The 21,516-nt window shown below is 39.2% G+C and overlaps 1 protein-coding gene across 3 annotated transcripts in view; it reads left to right on the top strand.

Annotated features, from left to right (window-relative positions):
- rprd2a (regulation of nuclear pre-mRNA domain containing 2a) overlaps positions 1-21,516 on the top strand; it is a 46,501-nt gene that overhangs the window by 13,788 nt on the left and 11,197 nt on the right. For all 3 annotated transcript variants that reach the window (XR_007894640.1, XM_051671757.1, XM_051671758.1), the window contains exons 2-8: positions 5,981-6,110; positions 15,790-15,923; positions 16,140-16,198; positions 16,328-16,454; positions 16,573-16,748; positions 20,102-20,456; positions 20,659-20,880. Coding sequence is in view for 2 of the 3 variants with exons in the window: in XM_051671757.1 (XP_051527717.1) it covers positions 5,981-6,110; positions 15,790-15,923; positions 16,140-16,198; positions 16,328-16,454; positions 16,573-16,748; positions 20,102-20,456; positions 20,659-20,880 (1,203 nt within the window). In the remaining variant the exon portion in view is untranslated. The remainder of the gene's footprint in view (positions 1-5,980; positions 6,111-15,789; positions 15,924-16,139; positions 16,199-16,327; positions 16,455-16,572; positions 16,749-20,101; positions 20,457-20,658; positions 20,881-21,516) is intronic.

Here is a 21,516-nt window from a genome sequence, read left to right on the forward strand (position 1 = left end):
TTCCATGTTCTCTATAAAGTATCATCTTATTCAGTAAAGAAAAAAATTAGTCCTGCAAGTATTGTGAGTTTACACACAATAGCCAGTGCAGGAGCCAGATATTGTGTAGGTAATCATTGGCAAAAGAGCAACAAACCAAGCTGATGCTGTTTGTGATTGAGAGGGCTGACACAGCTGTATTTGCAGGCTCAATTTCACGTTATAATTTTTTTCCAAGCCCTACAGACCCTGAACAGATGAGACACGATCGTTTGACACTTCAAGAGTAGTGAATAAAAGCAAACATTTACAGCGCTTTTTCTTTGAACATTCAGTTTTCATAATCGATTTCTTTTGTTGCCTAATGTGCATATGTGCTGACAACATTTCTGTCACAACTGTGGTGATCATTTTTTACATGTACTGTAAACTGTAGATTTGACCGCACTCCACACAATCAGATTGAGCGTTGTTCAACTCACCGGTGATTGCTGAGGCTAGTGCTTATGAACGCTGAGTTTTGCACAGAGCGCTCTCTGGTATTTCAGATGGCGAGACAATTTGATCAAAAATCAGTTGGAGGGCCAGACAAAGATGACTGGTGGGCCGGATTTGGGCCGCCTGTTGACTAGCCTTGCTGTATACTATACTTAGCCTGAGTATATTGTGAATAAAAAGTCAATGTAAACTAAAGACATGTAATTTTTGAGCTCAGAGAATCTTCTATATAAATAAGTACACTTGATCCATATGCTTTAAAGAGAATTACCATGCAAAGCAGGAACTTAAATGCAAGTTTCCATTTCTTTAGCTAGCATATTCTGTCATTTTTCTTGTCTTGTTTTACAATAGTTTGTCCTAATAAGCTTCTGGGGATGTGTTTATTTGGGAATTTCTCTAAAATGATGTAGCGAAATATGTTCTATGCTCACCATAATAGCTTTGTGTTCTTTACCCACATGTAGCTCAGTGTTTAGTAGTCAATTTTATCACTTGCTTGTCGCTCTGCCTGCCTCATCAAGTGCTTTTAATTCTTTTTAAAAGGCACAGAATAAGTCATTGATAATGGTTCAGGATGTCCTGTTTCTCAATCATGTCAGCTTTTTGCACTGCTTGTATAACAATCGACCACAAGATAAGTGAGATGTTGCTGTCACATTACATCGCTTGTTTTGCAGTTTAGAGTACAAATTAGTCTACGTCCACATTAATCCGGATATTATTTTTAAAAGCTCTCCGTTCACACTGCCGTTTCAGATGTTTTCCAAAACTGCTCGTCCATACTGAAATGTCTGAAAATGCTTAAATCTCCTTAATGTACATGCAAAAAAATAAAATAAAATAAAAATCCTTGGAAGCGTGGCCTTGTGTCATTTCCATGAAACGCAATTGTCCTCGTGTTCCACCGTCAGTCAGGAATTCCGAGTAAACTTCCGTCGCCTTTGAAGGAATGCAGTGTGAATAGGGATGGGAATTGTTAGGAATTTAACGATTCCAGTTCTGATTTCTCTTAACGATTACGGTTCCTTAACGGTTCCAGTAACGATTCCAGTAGTTCTTTTAGTACTTTTGAGGAAGAATTATTTGAAAATGAGAAATGCAGTTCCTATTGGATTTACTCTCCTCTGCAGTCTGTTGCCAAATGATGAGATTCTTTAAGATTTCTACAGAGCAGATATAACAAATCAGAAATAAATGTAATTGTTCTTGTAAAAGGTGTGTTTGCTGACTTTTTAGAGACATATATCCAATCCAATAATTGATCCTAACTAGGTTATATCTGGACTCTAAACTAACAAGAAATGTGATGGCATATTTCATTCATTTGAAAAAATACATAAATTCCTTGTATTACAAAACTTTTTTCTCTCCCCTTTTCTCCCCAATTTGGAATACCCAATTCCCAGTGCGCTCCAAGTCCTCATGGTGGCGTTGTCTGACCTCAATCCGGGTGACGGAGGACGAATCTCAGTTGCCTCCGCGTCTGAGACCGTCAATCCGTGCATCTTATCACGTGGCTTGTTGAGCGCGTTACCACGGAGACATAGCGCATGTGGAGGCTTCACGCTATTATCTGCGGCATCCATGCGCAACTCACCATGTGCCCCACTGAAAGTGAGAACCACATTATAGCGACCATGAGGAGGTTACCCCATGTGACTCTACCCTCCCTAGCAACCGGGCCAATTTGGTTGCTTAGGAGACCTGGCTGGAGTCACTCAGCACGCTCTGGGATTCGAACTCGCAACTCCAGGTGTGGTAGTCAGCGTCTTTACTCACTGAGCTACCCAGGCCCCCACTCGTGTATCTTTAATTAAACATTGTCATATGAACAACCAGTCAGTAACTGCACTGCTTGATTAAAGTCTCACAGGTCTAAAGTCACATGACATAACAGTGACAGTTCCAGAGACAGTTTAGACTGTGTTCTGTTGTGTAATGTTGTACTTAAAGCTTGTAAGACTTCAACAGTTCTTATTTAATTTCGAGTTGGACATAACTTGCACATCAGTGTAAGATTAATACTATACCGGAATATACAGGAAGCGCTGTATGTTTCGCGCTGTAGATTCAAAAGAATCGGCTCATATGAGTCATCCTTTCAGGAATCAGACTGTTCCGGCAGCACTGTCTGTTTCGTGCTGTAGATTCAACAGAGCCGTCTCGTAAGAGTCATTTGTTTGTGTTTTACACTTTTGACAGGTGCCCTAGTAGAGGGCAGCGCTGCTGCAGGAATGAACTGCTAGAAACACTTGTAAATGGTGTGTTTGCAGAATTTTTAGTGACAAAAATGCAAAACAAAAATTGATCCTAACTATATTGTATATAAATGTGATGGCATCTTGATTGTTTTGGGTTGAATAGATCACATGACCACGTCACATGGCAACAAATACGTCATCGTTTTCAGATATCTCCGTTTCCCCTATCCACACTACAACGCAAACACAGTGTTTTCAAATGTATCCACTTGGGAGAGCATTTTCGAAAAGCTAATTTTCACTGTCAAAAACGGCGTCTCAGGGTTCCAGACTGCGACTAAAATGGTCGCAAATGCGACCAAAAATAATTGATTGCGACAATTTAAAATCTAGTCGCCACTGGCCACAGTCGGGTTGTGTGCGTTCATTTGTGGTTTTGTCAGATATCTTGTGAGTTATTGAATACATCTTTAGAGCGCGCACCACCATTCTGTTTCTAACGAGCTCGCTGCACTGCACGCAACAACAAACCCTAGCGCGAGAGAGTTGTAAACAAATGACTCTTTTGAACCGGATCTTTTTCATGAATCACCCGATTCCAAAAAGAACTGAGGGTTTGAACTCAGGAGCTCAGGTTAGCAGTTTGAATCAAGAGTCACTTTCTCTGCGAATCATCCGTCAGTGTGTTCACAATTGGGAGCACAGACATTTCAAAATAAGAAGTCCTTGTGTATGTTGGGCTTCTTTATAATTACAAGTCCCTCACCACAGTCCCAGCTTTTGACACTTTTTTGTCACAAATAAATGGACTCATACACAACTATTACACAAGATGCTAACATTCATTGATGCTCAAGAAGGCAACACACTACTATATGCATACTATGCTTTATGTAAATATCTGCTTATGTAGATTCTGAAGGGCAGTACTAAATAAAAATAAGTACAAATTTATCTCTTATATTTTTATAAATTATGAAAGGCGTGTGAACATTGATGAGACAAAAGGAGAATGCAAACTTGCATATCTTCTCAACTATATATACTGTTTATTAAACCTCAGATTAATGGGTTATCATCTGACTTCCTTTTCTTATGCTTATGCTTCTTGTTTCTGAACAACAATCTAAATTGAGCAATTATATGATTTGGTAACTAGAAACAGCCATTTGGCTCCTTAATGTTTCAGTTAGGAGCCATTGGCTCCTAAGTAATTTTTTTAGTCTGGAGCCCTGTGCATTAGTGTGGACGGAAGGCCAAAACATAAAGAAACATTCATTTCAAACGAAAATGTATTAGTGTGGATGTGGCCTAAATTTTAATGAGAAGGATCATGATAATGAAATATTACAATTGTGTAGCAAAAGTAGTGCTTATTGAATGATCCTTTAAATTATGATGTTAGCACAGTATGATGAATTTTAGACAAAGCGCTGCAATTTTCTTAAATTCTTCATTGTCGTTTAACGTGAAGTTGAACAAATTCTTTATGATTTGCATGCTCATTTTACAAAAGCACACTCCTCAACTGTCAACATGTTGACTCCACCATATCTGGTTTCATGGTGCCTAAAAAACTCTTTCGCCCCCTTGTGGTCCAAGGTCTGTAACCACAAAAGCAATGCACAAGTGCACGTAATGTATGTACAATGGGACCACGCGTTGGCCATGCATTGGCAAAGCGCTCGGGTTTGCGTACGTGTGTGAAGTATGTTTGGGCCATAATGCTAGTAGGGCCCAAACATACTTCACGCAAGTACGCAAACGCCAGCGCTTTGCCAACGCATGGTCCCATTGTACGTACAGTATGTGCACTTGTGCGTTGCTCTTGTGGTTACAGACCTTGGACCACAAGGGGGCGAAAGAGTTTTTTAGGTGCTACGAAACCAGATATGGAGTCAACATGTTGACAGTTGAGGAGTGTGCTTTTGTATTTGCTAAAATGATGACAGAAAAATATGTTTGTATAATCTAACTTGCTCGGCAAGACTCTCCACAAATTGCTGCCCTGCCATGACAGTTGTTGATTGAAAAAAGTAAATCCGCTGTAGCATCCCTTGCGGCAATGCTGAGAATACAGTGTGTACTTGCGTTAGGTTATGAATTGCGCTCTGACACATTTCACAAAGCAACGACGCGTGAAATCGAGTTTGCGTAGCAAGATGCGTCTGCGTTCATGAATTTACATCGAGTATGTTTGGGCATTTAGAGACAGAGATTTGAATCTTTAGATTGCTCATGATTCAATTCAGTTTAGATTCAGAGAGTCTCTGTAAGGTATCCTGTATAAAGATCTTAAAATATATCTGCTCTGTCCCAATAGAAATAGAATAAGCAGTGACTCCAGCCAGGTCTCGTAAGCATCCAAATTGGCCTGGTTGCTAGGGAGGGTAGAGTCACATGGGGTAACCTCCTCGTGGTCGCTATAATGTGGTATCGTTCTCAGTGGGGTGCATGGTGAATTGAGCGTGGTTGCCGCGGTGGATGGCGTGAAGCCTCCACACGCGCTATGTCTCCGTGGCAACGCGCTCAACAAGCCACGTGATAAGATGCGCGGGTTGACTGTCTCAGACACGGAGGCAACTGGGATTCGTCCTCCGCCACCCGGATTGAGGCGAATCACTATGCGACCACAAGGACTTAGAGTGCATTGGGAATTAGGCATTCCAAATTGGGAGAAAAAGGGGAAAAATACCCCCCCCCCCCCAAAAAAAAGAAATAGAATAAGCGTGTATAATAACCTGTTATCAGAAACCTTAAACTTTGTTGTTGTCAATAAGTGTGCATCTTTTTTCTGTGGCTTTAAATTTTTAAATTGTGATTCCTGTCTCCTTTAAATTTAGAGTTCATGATGCAGAACATTGTTTTGTTGTTTTCTTCAAGATGTTGTAAAGTAAAGCTTAAGTCTTTTTGTCCATGGCTGTTAAACTTACCTGAAAGATCCGTCGCATTGTTTGCACATTAAATGAACCATAGTCAGTTCGGTATAAATTCCACCGCGGATGCCCTCTTCATGCTGTTTGTGCAGTGTTGCACACCGCATAGCATTTTTCTGTATCTGTAATGTTTTGTCCTGCATATTCTTTTTTTAATAACAGAATTACTTAACGATTTACTTAATTCAGATTATACATTTTTGTGCAAAGAATCACAATTCTGCACCAGTGAATAATTTTCCCCCAAAACCTAATTAGACAAAGGTTATGTGCCTTTTAATAGACTGTTGAACAGATTGTTTTATAATTAAACTGAGAGTTAGGTTGTCTTTTAATTCCTCTGTCTTTATTCTTTATTCCCAGCGGAAGCGTCCCACAAGATCAATCTCTTCTATCTGGCTAATGATGTCATTCAGAACTGTAAAAGGAAAAATGCCATCGTCTACCGCACGACCTTTACTGATGTGCTGCTAGAAGCTATCAAGCTTGTCGGGTAAGACTGCTTTCATTATGAACTTAAGTTTGTTCTTAAACAAGCGTAGTGAACATATCTGTATCTCTGGTATAATGGTGTGCTGTTTATGTATTTAGTCTTGCTGTCTTTGGTAATTTGTAATTGCGCTGTGATACAGCATTGATTACAGCAATGCATGTTCACAATGAGAGTAGAATTTCACATCAGAACAGTTTGCAATGACTAAAACTAATTATGTGACTTAGTTTGGTCAGTGACGTGACTTGTTCCTTTTGTTCATATCTATTAAATCAGTTAAATATATATATATATAAAAAAATGCAATTCACACAAAACAACTACTTGAACACCTCTAAGATAAACATGTTTTAATTTACTGAGTTCAAAGTCATTTAAATATTTTTTTTCTGGAGCTTTAAGTAAAAAATGTCATGTGGTGTAACTGTCAAGAGACAGTAAAAAAATATGTTCTTGCAAAAAGAAATGTTGGCATGAGTAGTGCAGTAAAGCAATTTTGTTTTAATATATTATTCATATTTTTTTTAAATCCACCAAATTCAAGTCATGTGGTGCAACCAACATGTAGGTAGCCATGTTGTCATGTGACAAAAACCCCCCCAACAAAATATAGGCTTCAAGACTGTCATATAATTAAATATCAATATTTTGGTATTTTAATGAGAAGACACATTTTGTTCTGGTCATATTGTGTAACCCTAAGAAAACATCCTGATATTCTTTGTTTATTTTTTTCCTTCTCCGCTAAGTCCTTGTGGTGGCGTAGTGACTCGCCTCAATCCGGGTGGCGGAGGACGAATCTTAGTTGCTCCGTGTCTGAGACCGTCAATCCGTGCATCTTATCACTTGGCTTGTTGAGTGCGTTACCGCGGAGACATAGCGCGTGTGGAGGGTTCACGGTATTCTCCGCGGCATCCACGCACAACTCACCACGAGAGCGAGAACCACCTTATAGCGACCATGAGGAGGTTACCCCATGTGACTCTACCCTCCCTAGCAACCAGGCCAAATTGGTTGCTTAGTCACTCAGCACACCCTGGATTCGAACTCGTGACTCCAGGGGTGGTAGTCAGTGTCTTTACTTGCTGAGCTACCCAGGCCCCTACGTCCTGATATTCTTGACTTTATTTTTTTTGTGTGGAGACCACCAACCTCGTCTTATCATCTTATCACGTGGCTTGTTGAGCGCGTTGCCACGGAGACACGGAAGCTTCACGCCATCCACCGCGGCAACAACGCTCAACTCACCATGCGCCCCACCGAGAACGAACCACATTATAGCGATCACGAGGAGGTTACCCCATGTGACTCTACCCTCCCTAGCAACTGGGCCAATTTGGTTGCTTAGGAGACCTGGTTGGAGTTACTCAGCACGCCCTGGGATTCGTACCAACGAACTAGCGAACTCCAGGGGTGGTAGCCAGCGTCTTTATCACTGAGCTACCCAGGCCCCTCCTGATATACTTGAATCAATGATTAAGTTGCGTAAACTCATGTATTCAAGGTGCAAGGACAATATTTAATATGTTTAACTTAATGGTTACACCACATGATATTTTTAGTAAAAAAAAATATGTGTAGAAAATGCTGTTAAAGTTTTTCAAAAATGCGTAAAACCAACATAGACACAAATAATGCATTTCTATGAACTTGACATGTTTTAAATTAGATTTGACAAAGATTTCTCATTTTTATCACTTCTTATTTGTCAAGGACCCAGCTGCAAAATGTTCTATTTTCATACAAAATGGTTTTAGGATGGTTTAGGTGGTGCTTTGAACCCTAACCTAACCCTAACCCTCAGTTCCATCACTGAGATATAATTAGGAATTTTAGATAGAGCAGACATAGATTTGATGCCAAACAATTCACACTGCCCAAACAAACTCTTAACATTCTAAAGTTGGCAGTTGGATGGAGTTGGATTTAGAATTTTGAGAAGCATAACTGACATTAACAGACTGGCTCAACAAACACCAATGGTGTGAAAACATTGACCCAACAAATGTGTTGTTGGAGTTTGTCGGGGCTGTGTGAATTGGCCTCAAGTGGGTAAAGTTTTGTCAGCACTGCAATTGTTAGGAGAAGAGCACTTCTTGAATCTGTATTTGTGAATCTGTTCTGGTGAACGTAAGGTGATTGGGTTTAGTTCAATGATCTTTGAACCCCATGTTGCTCCAGGGGATTGACTGTGTGATTATTGTACTTTGTCGCTTTGACTAAATAACTAAGTAATTGATAGTAACTAATTAACAATTCAAAGAGAGGTAATGTGCTTCCTCCTACATTGTTCTTTTTGGGGCTGTGCCCGAATGATATTTCATTTTTAAATATTGTGTATCAATACTCTGAGCTCAAAGTTTTTGATTGCTTAGAAAAATGAAAAGAAATGGATCTCTAACCAAAATCCAAAATCACACCCATACACTGTTTCTCTGTAGTTTACTAGTCTTGACTAGGGTTTTCACAATACCAAAAGCTTAGGGGTGTAAAGACTCACTCGTTTTCTCGATGCATCAGTTACTAATCCTGCCAGTTCGGATGCATTGATGTTGAAATATTATTTAATCGAGGTTTGTTAGTGTTGGTTAATAATTGATTTAAACAGCTAAAAATAGAGTATGTTTAAAAATGTCTCCAGGCGCTGTGCGCTTTAGAGTATATGTGCGCTTTCTACTGTCACGGCTGTGATGCTCAAATGTGTTGTTTTGATCAGTGTGTTTTCAGCTTATAAACGGCTTCACATATTCACCTGTGTACTGAAGTGCGCAGCACATGGAGACTGTATTTAATTAAATCTGTGGTTTAATAATCACACTAGGACATATTTAATTTGAATAATTGTCCATTTCTGTGTAAAAGGGGTAAATAAACACGCGCTGTAAGCGTGTGAGCAGAGGGCTGGGCGATATGATGATGTATATCTTTGTGGCGATATAAAGTCATAGAGATTTAGCTTTATCATGGATAACGAGATGTGTAAATATCCATGTGCGCAGCGTGGGCTTATCAGTCAGTGGGCAGGGCTTCATGTGAGACTGAGAGAATTGAAGAAACATACAGGGTTTTTTCAGCATTGAAAATTTTTCTGCTGCCTCCCAAGCAAATGTAATGACCTTTTTCTCTTGTTTGGTGCTTCAAAAACGCTAAATATTCTTCTCATCTGACACGTGAATGTTTCACGTGACTGTGGCGCGCGCTGTCTCTGGAGCTCCGAAATGTGCGCGTGAATCCAGCAGGCTTTCGAATATTTGCACTCCAGAGACAGGAGAGCTCAGAGCATGATCACTTGCACTATTTGATCATTTTTGACCCAGGAAAACCCCAAGTGGAGAAAGAAATCTCCACAGAATTGGATGAGTCCGAAACAGGTCAAGAAAATAAAGAGGAGCTTGTTATTAAACAGCTGTGAAATCTTTGGTGTGGGTTCACAAAAGCTGGCACAGAGCAGAAAAATAGCATCTGCAAACTGTTTCGCACAACGATATAGTCACTCGTAATACAAGCGATCTGTTTTACCACCTCAAAATGAAAGACGCAAAAGATTATTATGAAAGCCAAAAGATGAACTCCGCATTAATTCGTTCATTTATTTATTTTGCAAGAAGTGATGTTTATTTGATATTTATTTTCTTAAACAAGTGTTTCTTTTCGATGGATTACTTATGTTTTATTTTCTTTGTCGCATTGCTTTTGAGAAGATCTTGCGTTTCTTGAAGAAAGTTAATAATAATAATAATATTGGTCAACAATTGGGCTGGGAATCGCCAGCCACCTCACGATACGATACATATTGCGATACATATGTTACGATTCTGGATATATCGCGATACATCACAATATCATGATTAGATTTCGATTTCACTTAATTGAAATTAATTTGGGTATATTTCAGTTATAATTTCCAATTTGCTTACATACTGTATGAAAGAAATTATCATTCAGCTCTAACTTGTTAAATTACGGCCATATCAATTTTACAAATGTAATTTTTTCATTCGTTTTTCATAATTTTGGTGACATTTTAGCTTTTTTTTTTTTTTATGTAGTCCATGTATTCAATAAATATGTATTGAAATTGCATATATTATATTGAATATACAATGTATTTTATATGCTTAATTTGTACTATTTACAAAGATTTACCTAGAAATGTAGAACAAGTGCTAAAACGGTACTGTCTCTTTAAGACCTGTGGCAGGGACTTTGACAGTAGTGTTTGTTTGGTCGAATGGCTTTTTTACAGCATCCATGCTATGTGTGATTAAAATTAAATGTTTCTTTTGTTGTTTTCAAAACAATATAAAATAAAAAATTCCAAATAATAATAATAATAATAATAATAATTTTAAAAAAACAATGTAAACAATGACGCGCTTCTTTGCAATTCTTCCCATAAGGCCTACACCCCTGAGTCTTCTCTTTACTGTCGTACATGAAACTGGTGTTGAGCGGGTAGAATTCAATGAAGATGTCAGTTGAGGACATGTGAGGCGTCTATTTCTCAAACGAGAGACTCTGATAGTCTTATCCTCTTGTTTAGTTGTACATCTGGCCTTCCACATCTCTTTCTGTCCTTGTTTGAGCCTGTTGTCCTTTGTCTTTGAAGACTGTAGTGTACACCTTTGTATGAAAGCTGTTTGTGACAATAAGGACTGCCTGATGGCCCGGAGCCAGTGTAAGAGAGATTCGGGCCAGTTGCTAGAGCTGTCACTTGCCCGATTGGGCCAGTGCTGCATTTATAACATTAGTGCAAGAAAACAACAAGTGAGAGAGCACAACAATTACACTGAGCGAACCAAGTATTCTAACCGACGAGCAAGCATGGTTCTATTTATCTCGCAAAGATGCATGAGAGCATAATATAGTGGACACGCCAAGGCACAGTCGCGTGCACGCACAAGATCGTGCAGACATCGAGTGCGCTCTCCTAGTACTATCCTCGCTCTTTTCCAAGTGTCTTAGCAGCAGCTATTACCAATGTGTAGAAAATAGAAGAAAAAAAACCCACTTAATGAATTTCGTAGCATGAAATCCCCACATTTTTCATTTTTACATGTTGTTGAAAAGCAGTAATCCACACATTGGAACACAAAAAAATCAACAGTTTAATTCTAGGGGCCTGGGTAACTCAGTGGTAAAAGACGCTAGCTACCACCCCTGGAGTTCGCTAGTTCGAATCCCAGGGCGTGCTGAGTGACTCCATCCAGGTCTCCTAAGCAACCAAATTGGCCCGGTTGCTAGGGAGGGTAGAGTCACATGGGGTAACCTCCTCGTGGTTGCTATAATGTGGTTTGTTCTTGGTGGGGTGTGTGGTGAGTTGAGCGCGGATGCCGCGGTGGATGGCGTAAAGCCTCCACACGCACTATGTCTCCGTTGCAATGCGCTAAACAAGCCACGTGCTAAGATGCGCGGGTTGATGGTCTCAGACGCGGAGGCAACTGGGATTCATCCTCTGCCACCCGGATTGAGGCGAATCACTACGCGACCACAAGGACTTAAAAGCGCACTGGGAATTGGGCATTCCAAATTGGGAGAAAAAAAGGGGAAAAATCCGGTTTCATTCTATAGGACTGAAAATCCATGTCTCTCCATGCATATGTCTCATCATCATATCTCTCCGTGCAGCGTAGACTGTTTAACATGCATGTGCTCGCCTAAAGGGACAGAGCGCAAGTTTTATTCCCACTGTAAAAAATAAAGCACATTTTCTCTCATTAATTTGCCTTTAGAGATGAAGCGCCAAATGAAACGTAATAAACTTTGTTAAACCCCAGTTATACACGTGCCTGGAAATCACGAGCTGCTCAGTATCCAAAATGTAAGTATAGATTTAATTAGGTTAGTTTCAAAACATAATCATTAATTCAACATAATAATAGTGTTTGATATGAAAAGAAGCAAAATCACTATGGCTATTAGGCTGTTATTATCAGAGCTGTTCAGCTGCAGGGTGAAGATGAATATTCAAAACAGTCTACTTCATATCATCCTCATGAAACACCTGTTATATTTCTCATTTCTGGACCATACAGGTGTTTTTGTGCTTTGTGCATCAGTCTGTGTTGGTCTTTAGGTTGTCTGACTTCATGTTATATACACATTGTTAATTCACAGATTAGGCCTAATATCTCCTTAATGTATATTACATGTCACAACCGATTTGGTAGCAAGTCTCTTCTCAGGAACTCATATGTTTATTACATTCAGCCAATAATCACATCTTTAACTAAGTGATTAAATCTTTGATCCTCTGTGTGAATACACTACACATGGGCAAAAGTTGCATGACAGCTTGACTAAATGGGTGACCGAAAACCCATCATCTGCACAACAGAACTCTTCTCTTAAAAACTCATGTGTAAATGGCAGGACGACTGAGGTTAATATGATTTATATCTGTAAAGCGCTTATATGGGATTACATAAGGCATAAATCATATCTTGCACATTATAAATGTGATTCAGTTTTGCGGGACATGGTCTTAAAAACATAATATATGTAAAATATATTTATCTTCGGACACATTTTTAAAGCCATGATAGTACAAACAGCTATTTATCATTTTTGTGTTGGGGCCAGTGAAAATTTTGGCAGGGCCAGTGAAAATCAGAAGCACTGGCCCAACCGGGCCAGTAGAAATAATCCTTAGCGTTGAGCCCTGCAAATAGCTTTCAACTGTGTTTGATATAATGTCAAGTGACTTTCTAGTACCAAATTAGCAATTTAGCATGATTACTCAAGGATAAGGTGTTGGAGTGATGGCTGCTGGAAATGGGGCCTGTCTAGATTTGATCAAAAATGACTTTCAAATAGTGATGGTGCTGTTTTTTACACCACTAATGTCCTGACTATACTTTGTGATCAGTTGAATGCCACTTTGGTGAATTAAAGTACCAATTTCCATCCGAAAGAGCAAAGTCTGTACATTATTCCAAACTTTTTGCTGCCAGTGTATATCTTAACATAATTTAACACTTACTGCCCTCTACTAGTCATAGTTGACCATGAACAAGAACTTTAAGGATTAGCCGAACAATACAAGTGCTGTAAATTGGTGCGCTCCATGTTTGCACACTCAAGCTTCTCAAACTCTGTTTCTTCTGTAACTGACTGCCTGACAAACGAATTTCTTTAAAGTGTTCTCTGAGAACCAGAACAACCCTGAATTTTTTTGTTTTGTTTGTTTGTTTAGTTCAATCACAAGCTCTGACAAGCTCTCAGTCACAAGTAACATCTCTCTTGAAATCTTGGTTAAGATGACTTTATACAATGCAGATTTTGGCATATTGGTCACAGTGTTCTATTTCCTACATGCTTTGATACCTTCCATGCAGTTCTAAATTGGGTTAGTAAATTAAAGTTAGTATCCTATGTAGTAGAAAATTAATTATTTCCATCTGTGAACAGTAGTTTGTGATGGGGTGCCACAAGGCTATACTCCTATTTATTCAATAGATATAATATTTGGAAATATTTTCATAGTTACAGTATTGACAGTCAAGTTAGTAAAATGTACATTTCTGTATCATCACATTCATCCATGTTGACAGCCTAGTTCACTCTCTTTTCACAGTATTAAAGCACTGAACTTTCTAAATTAAAACAAAGTGATTTTGGATACAGTCCAGATAGAGAAAATCTTCATTATGCTTAAGTCTTTGTGGTTTGGCCCAGTTTTTAATTTGTGGCCTACATTTTACATGTCACTACAACCCTCTACGGACATGTTGGAGAAAGAATTGCCATTGGCTAGTAAATTTTTGTTTTTACTCACCAGACTTATGACGACATGTAAGCGGAATGCAAATGAAACTAAAAAAGATATTAAGCAAATCAAGAAGGGGGCCTTTTCACATATCTATAGTATTCATATATATGACTTCACACAATATAGTATGCTGCATTGTACATTTTATTTTATATTTGACTTTTTATCATTTCTATCACATTTTAGCTTTATAAAATTTTTTTTAAATTTCACATTCTGTCAATTCAAATGTCATGATATTGCATTTTTAATAACGATACAAGCTGTTGTCACTTTTTGAAATTTCATACACTTTTTTTTTTTAACAAAATATTCACAAGGTTGGAACCTAATAATGAACATAGAATTACACCAATAACCATTATTTAATAATTATATTACAAAAATAATAATTTAAGTGCTACTACATCAAGATTTTAATGCAATTTTTTTATTTTTTCAAATTTGTACCAAACCCCTGCATAGATGCTGCAAGAGACTATTTGCTTTTGTTTTTTTCTCCCCAATTCTTTGGAATGCCCAGTTCCCAGTGCATGCTGAGTCCTCGTGGTGGCGTAGTGACTTGCCTCAATCTGGGTGGCGGAGGACGTATCTCAGTTGCCTCCGCATCTGAGACCGTCAATCCACGCATCTTATCATGTGGCTTGTTGAGCGCGTTACCGTGGAGACATAGCACGTGTGGAGGCTTCACGCCATCCACCGTGGCATCCATGCACAACTCACCGTGTGCCTCACCGAGTGCGAGAACCACATTATAGCGATCACAAGGAGATTACCCCATGTGACTCTACCCTCTCTAGCAACCGGGCCAATTTGTTTGCTTGGGAGACTTGGCTGGAGTCACTCAGCAAGCCCTGGGATTCGAACTCACGAACTCCAGGGGTGGTAGTCAGCGTCTTTACTCACTGAGCTACCCAGGCCCCGCAAGAGCCTATTTGTTAAATTATTTAATATTTACAGTGTTTTCTGCAGTTAAAATACTTCATAATGTATGATTATACCTTTAAATAATTATACACATTTATTATACTTAATAACTAAATTGTTTTCAATGTTTTTTTATGCACTTGTGCAATTTACATTGTGTTTACATTGATATGTATAACAAGCGCTAAAATGACACCGTCTCTTTAAGAGATCCAGCAGCTCTGCGAGGAAATGTGTACTTTTATAAGATATTAAGGGATATTAAAAAGAGACATGAAATGAAAATTGAGTGTGTGGGTCTCGTCTTTGGACACGCAATACATGGAATGAAGCAATAGGAAACAATACTTGCATAATGTGTATGACTTGCTTGTACAAATAGTTACTGTACAAGTTCTCAAAATTAAATCTACAAGCTCTTGAGTTTTGCAACACTTTTTTACCTTCTAACAGACGTTCAGCACAGGCGTGTTACTGATCTGTATCCATGCTGTAAAACGGAGCATGTTGTGAAAACAGTCCATGGAAATGTTGAACCAAAATCAGAGTTGACATTGTTAAATGCAATGTAAATGTCATTATGGCATATCATGGCTTAACTAAAGCGATGGTGACACCGTGATCCATGACACCTCAGGACCCACTGCAGCCAAATAAGGTCAATTTCCTTCAGAGTGCGCGCTCACGAGACACAACACGCAGTAAAAGAAAAGGCTGAATCCAGCTCCATAATCGCCAGCTATTTATTCAGTAAAAGGATCTTGGTGCCTTGCCACTACACAACTCAATTGGCAAGTGAAGTCTAAATATTTATTAGCCAGTGGCTAATAACAGACATATTTTATTTGCATAGCGCAAAATTTAGCCATGTAGAGGACTGCACTGAAATTGTCTCAGATAGTGCCAAAGGACTCAGTTTGGCTGTTTCTGAATGTCTGTAAAGAACTTTGATTTCATGAAATGACATGTATTTCCTTCCAGTGCCATGAAGGATTCTAAAATGATCAAGTCTGTGGGAAGGATCCTGTCCATTTGGGAGGAGAGAAGTGTCTATTCAGAAGAGTTCATCAGTCAGCTCAAAAGTGGACTACTTCAGACAGAACCACCACCAAAAGGTCAGACTTGCACACCAAACCATCTACTAAAATTAATTACTCATCAACACAGAAACAGTTGTTGTAAACAAAACAAAGTTAATTGTGCCCTTAGAAGTATATTTCAAGGCTTGTCTGTATGTTTTGAAGTCTAGCACATTTAAAAACCATAAAAGATGTGTACTTTTGAATTTCTTGAGATGTAATTAAAATTTTACTGATATTCTTTTTTCCCAGTTTCAGCTCCTGTCAACTCCAAAGCTGCCCTGAAATCCAAGATTGTGGCCGAGTTTGTGGTAAATAGTCAATATTAAGAGTTTACATTTGGAATTAATCTTTGGGCCCCTTGAGTAGGGCCCATTTTAAATGTAAATTCCCTCTTGTATTACTCCTAACATGCATTTGTTCTGTTTTTACCCATCAAGCCCTCAGCGTTTATCGAGCATCTGTCCAAGTACAGGAAATCCATGGATGAAATTGAGCTTAAAGAGAAACAGTTAGCAGCAATGCGAGTGGATGTATGCAGTACAGAGGCTCTTAAGAAATTGAAAGGTCACTAAACCAAGAAGCTTTTTGTATTCTGAATTTAGAATGTTAGATGGACATGCATTATTATATAGTTCTTTTCAAAATGTTCATGTTTTCATTCTTTCTGCATCTCATTTCTCAGACAAGGCAGGAGGTAAGAGGTTCTCCAGAGATTTTGAAGATGGGAGCGCAAAGCTTCAGGAGTTCATTTCGTTTCTGGATGGTGAGGTCAAAAAAGGCAATCCCTTGATGGAAGCTCTGGAGAACGCAGACATATTCTACGAGATGCAATACAAAGAGGTCAAGATTGTTGCTAAAGTGAGTGTTAGGTATTCATTTAATTTTTAAGTAGGGATCATTTTTGGGGTCAACCCAAGAGTTCATGTTGCTCATGGTGCAAACAATACCAAGGTCATGGATTTGAATCCCAGGGAACACACATACTGATAAAATGTATACCTTGAATCAAGTGGCTTTGTATAAAGTCATCTGCCAAATGCATGAATGTAATTGTAACATATAACTAGAGATTTCAGCTCAACAGTTTTGAAAGGATACGCCTAGTTGCAGTCATTGAATGTGATTCTTAACATAAGCTAAACAGGTTACTGACACTTCTCAAAATAATGTGCAGTTTTCTGTGTTTGGTGGTAAGTACTGATTTTAAAATATTTGTAATACATAAGCAGGGCTCGACATTAACGCTTGTCCGGGACAAGTGGAATTTTGAACGGGCAAGTTAAAGAGAATTTTACTTGCCCATCCAGACAAGTTGTCTGATTAAAACCTCAATAATGAAAATTAGCTCAATAGCACGGGATTGAGGGGATTTAGCACAATGTTAATAATTCCTGCATGCTTCACTTTCAAAATGCTGGGAGTTCCCTCTTTCGCATCGCTCTCTCTCCATCTCGTATTCACTCATGCAGCGTTCAGCAGCTTGTGAGCGCGCACAGTGGGGAAGCACATTTTTTGTGAACCTTAGATGTTACATATATTAACGGGTATAAACTTGTTAACTGGAAATGCAAATAGTGTTGTACCACGTCTCTGTAAGCGAGAGATGCAATAAAACTATTGCTCCTGTTTATAAATAAACAAAATGTCTTCATCGCAAGCGCGCAATATTGGAGCGATAATTTTGTCTCTTTACATCGTGGCGCTCCCTTATAATACAGCAAGAAAGGCAGAAACTGCAAAAATGCGTTGTGCTACCATCTGTAGAGTGAAGAGAAACACTTAAATCAGACCTATGCATCATCCTGAAGACCTGTTACACCTCTCATCTCTCTAAAGCTCCATCTGATGTATGTGTCTGAGCTATTTTCTCTGCCACGTGAATCAGTCAGTTTTAATATGGTAAATGGTCTGCACTTATATAGCGCTTTTTTAACCTTAGTGGTTCCAAAGCGCTTTACACTGTGACAGGGGGTTCTCCTCAACCACCACCAGTGTGCAGCATCCACCTGGATGATGCGACGGCAGCCATAGTGCGCCAGTACGCTCACCACACACCAGCTATTGGTGGAGAGGAGAGTTATAAAGCCAATTAGTGGATGGGGATTATTAGGAGGCCATGATTGAGATGGGCTAATGGGGGGAATGTAGCCAGGACACCGGGGTTACACCCCTACTCTTTATGAGAAGTGCTCTAGGATTTTTAATGACCACAGAGAGTCAGGACCTCGGTTTAATGTCTCATCCAAAGGACGGTGCCTTTTTACAGTATAGTGTTCCCGTCACTATACTGGGGCATTGGGACCCACACAGACCACAGGGTGAGCACCCCTGCTGGCCTCCCTAATACCTCTTCCAGCAGCAACCTTAGTTTTCCCCAGGAGGTCTCCCATCCAGGTACTGACCAGGCTCAACCCTGCTTAGCTTCAGTGGGCAACCGGTCTTGAGCTACAGGTTGATATGGCTGCTGCAGTGTACCAATATACATAAATTATTTTATTAGAATTACATTAATATTATAACATTAAAAAAAATACATTAAAGTATATTATCTATCTTTATTATACATATCCGTTTTCAATATACATCATAATTGATTTTAGCAGCAAGGTTTTGTCAGGATTTTATCTGTTAAAATTTTCAATGCATTTTGTCAGTCTTAAATAGCCATTTTTGTGACTAACATTCTTTGAAAATGTAAGTTTGTGTTCATACAGGCTTGAGGTAGAGTAATAATGTAACCGTCTTTCTGCACTGTGTTCTTAACGTGATCCTTACTAGCTGTAACAATTGTGATGGAGTCTTTTCTTTTTTTCTTCCTTTTGTTCTTTTTATTTTTCTCCGGACAAGTAACTTTTTTTACTTGGACAAGTGAATGACCAGTTTACTTGTCCGAAGGCCAAGCACATGGCAATGCTTAATGTCGAGCCCTGCAATAGCCATTGAAAATTCCCACTGTGGGAGACTAGAATGAATATAAAGAACAATCAGGTCATATTAAATGAAATGGCCCAGTAGGAAATAAGTAAAATGTTATATTTCCAAAAAGCACTTTATGAAATCAAATTATTTGCATTTCGTTCAACAAGAGCTCTTAATCTCTCCTCGCTCACAGCAGCCTTAGGCTATCTACAAGACTCATTATTTTGTGGCTCATGACAAAAAATATCTTTATATTTGAAACCTGCACCAAATAGCCCTTTCAGAAATAATGACCAAATGCTCATTTAATGCTTTTAGTGGTTTAACTGCCCTTTGCCATAATTGGATTTGTACTAAAACAGAAGTCCAGACCAGTTTGTATTGTCCTTATCTGTTTTGAATAGAACACGGTTTAGGGTTATGTTATGTTAGGGCCACATTTTGCCATTTCATATCAAGCAACCAGATGTGCAGGGTCTTGTATTAACTCAATTCATAGTTCACCTCTCTACATATCAGTGTTGAATATTAACACATTTTTAGAATAATTAAATATTAATCTATTGTTTGTTTCGCAAAGTTAAAGTTAACATGAAACAGCGTGCGTGACGTATTTCTAAGTGAAACAGGCTATTTAATACAAAAAGTACGGCGGGACTTGATTTTATCCATCGGGAAATTTGATTGGTTCGTGAAATGTGTGTGGTAATCTCTATATGAGAGGGGAGGGGTTGAAAAATTAAAGAGCTTGTTTCAGAAACTGTGGAAGGGGCTGTACAGACCAAATGCACTATTGCGCTTAAAAAGCTAGACGCAGTTCAGCGAATTAAACAGTGTCAGTGTCTCGAGGCACATTTTAAAAGTTTCTTTTAACTTAACATAGCATCTAAAAACGAGATGCGGTGCAACGGTCTCAGATGTCCATCTAGGGCATGTGTATATAATATTTTTTTAAATGGTACAGACGAAAGCAAAAACACGTTTGGTGTGAACGGCCCTCAAGTTTACATTTTGACACAAAATTACGAAGACAAGCATTTTTCTTTTGAAATAACGAGCACCAGTTAATTGTTTACAGTTAGACCAGGGGCATGTATTTAAGAAAGTGGGGCACTTCTAATTTCATGTTTACTTTAAACATGCTTTTATTAAGATATAAAAAATAAAATAACATCATTTTTATTCTCTAATTTTGGACAAATATGTGGTAATTTTCTGAAAGTGTGTTGTTTAGTTATTTAATTTTTTTTTAAGCTAATAGTGCAACCTCTCTTCAAAACATTCCTTTGCAGGCCTATGAGACATTTGCAAACAGAGTTTCACACCTTAAGCGAAAGCTCGATGCACTGAAGGCTATGTTGCCTGATCCAAATGACTCGCCCATCCCCTCCCCCATTGAAGATGCCCCTTCACCCACGGGCTCAGAGTCACCCTTTCATTCCCTGGGTAAGATTGGTACCCCTGACCCAGAGCTGGATGGACAGGCAATGGAGGAGGACCTGATGGCTCTGGGAGATGCTCCCAGCCCCCTCTCATCTGTTGGGGGTTCCCCAAAACCAAGTGAACCTTTGGGAGACAAAGACAATCGTGACGTAGAGGACATGGATCTCTCAGATGTAGAGGAAACTGAAACTCCTGCCATCATAGGTACAATTTGACCTTTACTATGTTATATTTGACATACAGTATGTTTTTCATAGGTTGTACTTTTGATTATTTTCGACTATATTAAGTTTTATAATAAAAATTAAAGTAGGTTTGAAGGTTATGAAGCTTGAAGATGAAATATAAAGAATTGTAGAATCTTAATCTAATTATTTTTTCTTCAATTTTTATTTCCTTCCAACAGTAGAGGAAAGTGTGGTTCCTGCTGTGTCCAAGCCGTCCTCTGTCACTCAGAAAGACACAGAATCCTTACAAGCTAAGGAAGGCACTCCAAAAAAGCAGACCACAGCCCCCGCAGTGACGGTTCCCTCATCAGCACAGTCATTGCCAGTGAACCTTGCTGGCGTTGATCTAGGCAAGATCAGCTCCATCCTGAGCACAATCACAAACGTTATGAAGAACTCAGGTGAGACTATGTAGTTAGTATTTTACAGCACTTTATAAGCAGGTTTGAGTAGGTGCAAACTGGTCAGAACTGTGGCACTGTGGTAAGCCATGGTGCTTATGCGGAACATGCAGGTTTGAATATGGCCTTTGTTGTGTCCCGATCCGATTCTACCACTGTCTCCAAACCCATTTTCTGTCCCTTCTCTACTGTCTGTCAATGAATAGTAGGGCTTACATCATGTATATCGATATACTGCGATACCTTTTTTTTTTAAATTTTTTTTTTTTTATTTTATCCGCTTTTCTCCTAATTTGGAATGCCCAATTCCCTTAGTAGGTCCTCGTGGTGGCGCGGTTACCTCAATCCGGGTGGCAGGGGACAAGTCTCAGTTGCCTCCGCTTCTGAGAGAGTCAATCCGCGCATCTTATCACGTGGCTCGCTGTGCGTGACACCACGGAGACTCACAGCATGTGGAGGCTCATGCTACTCTCCGCGATCCACGCACAACTTTCCACGTGCCCCATTGTGAGCGAACCCATAATTGCGACCACGAGGAGGTTACCCCATGTGACTCTACCCTCCCTAGCAACTGGGCCAATTTAGTTGCTTAGGAGACCTGGCTGGAGTCACTCAGCACGCCCTGGATTCGAACTT

This window comes from Myxocyprinus asiaticus, chromosome 34, assembly GCF_019703515.2.
Source record: "Myxocyprinus asiaticus isolate MX2 ecotype Aquarium Trade chromosome 34, UBuf_Myxa_2, whole genome shotgun sequence".
Taxonomy (NCBI): domain Eukaryota; kingdom Metazoa; phylum Chordata; class Actinopteri; order Cypriniformes; family Catostomidae; genus Myxocyprinus; species Myxocyprinus asiaticus.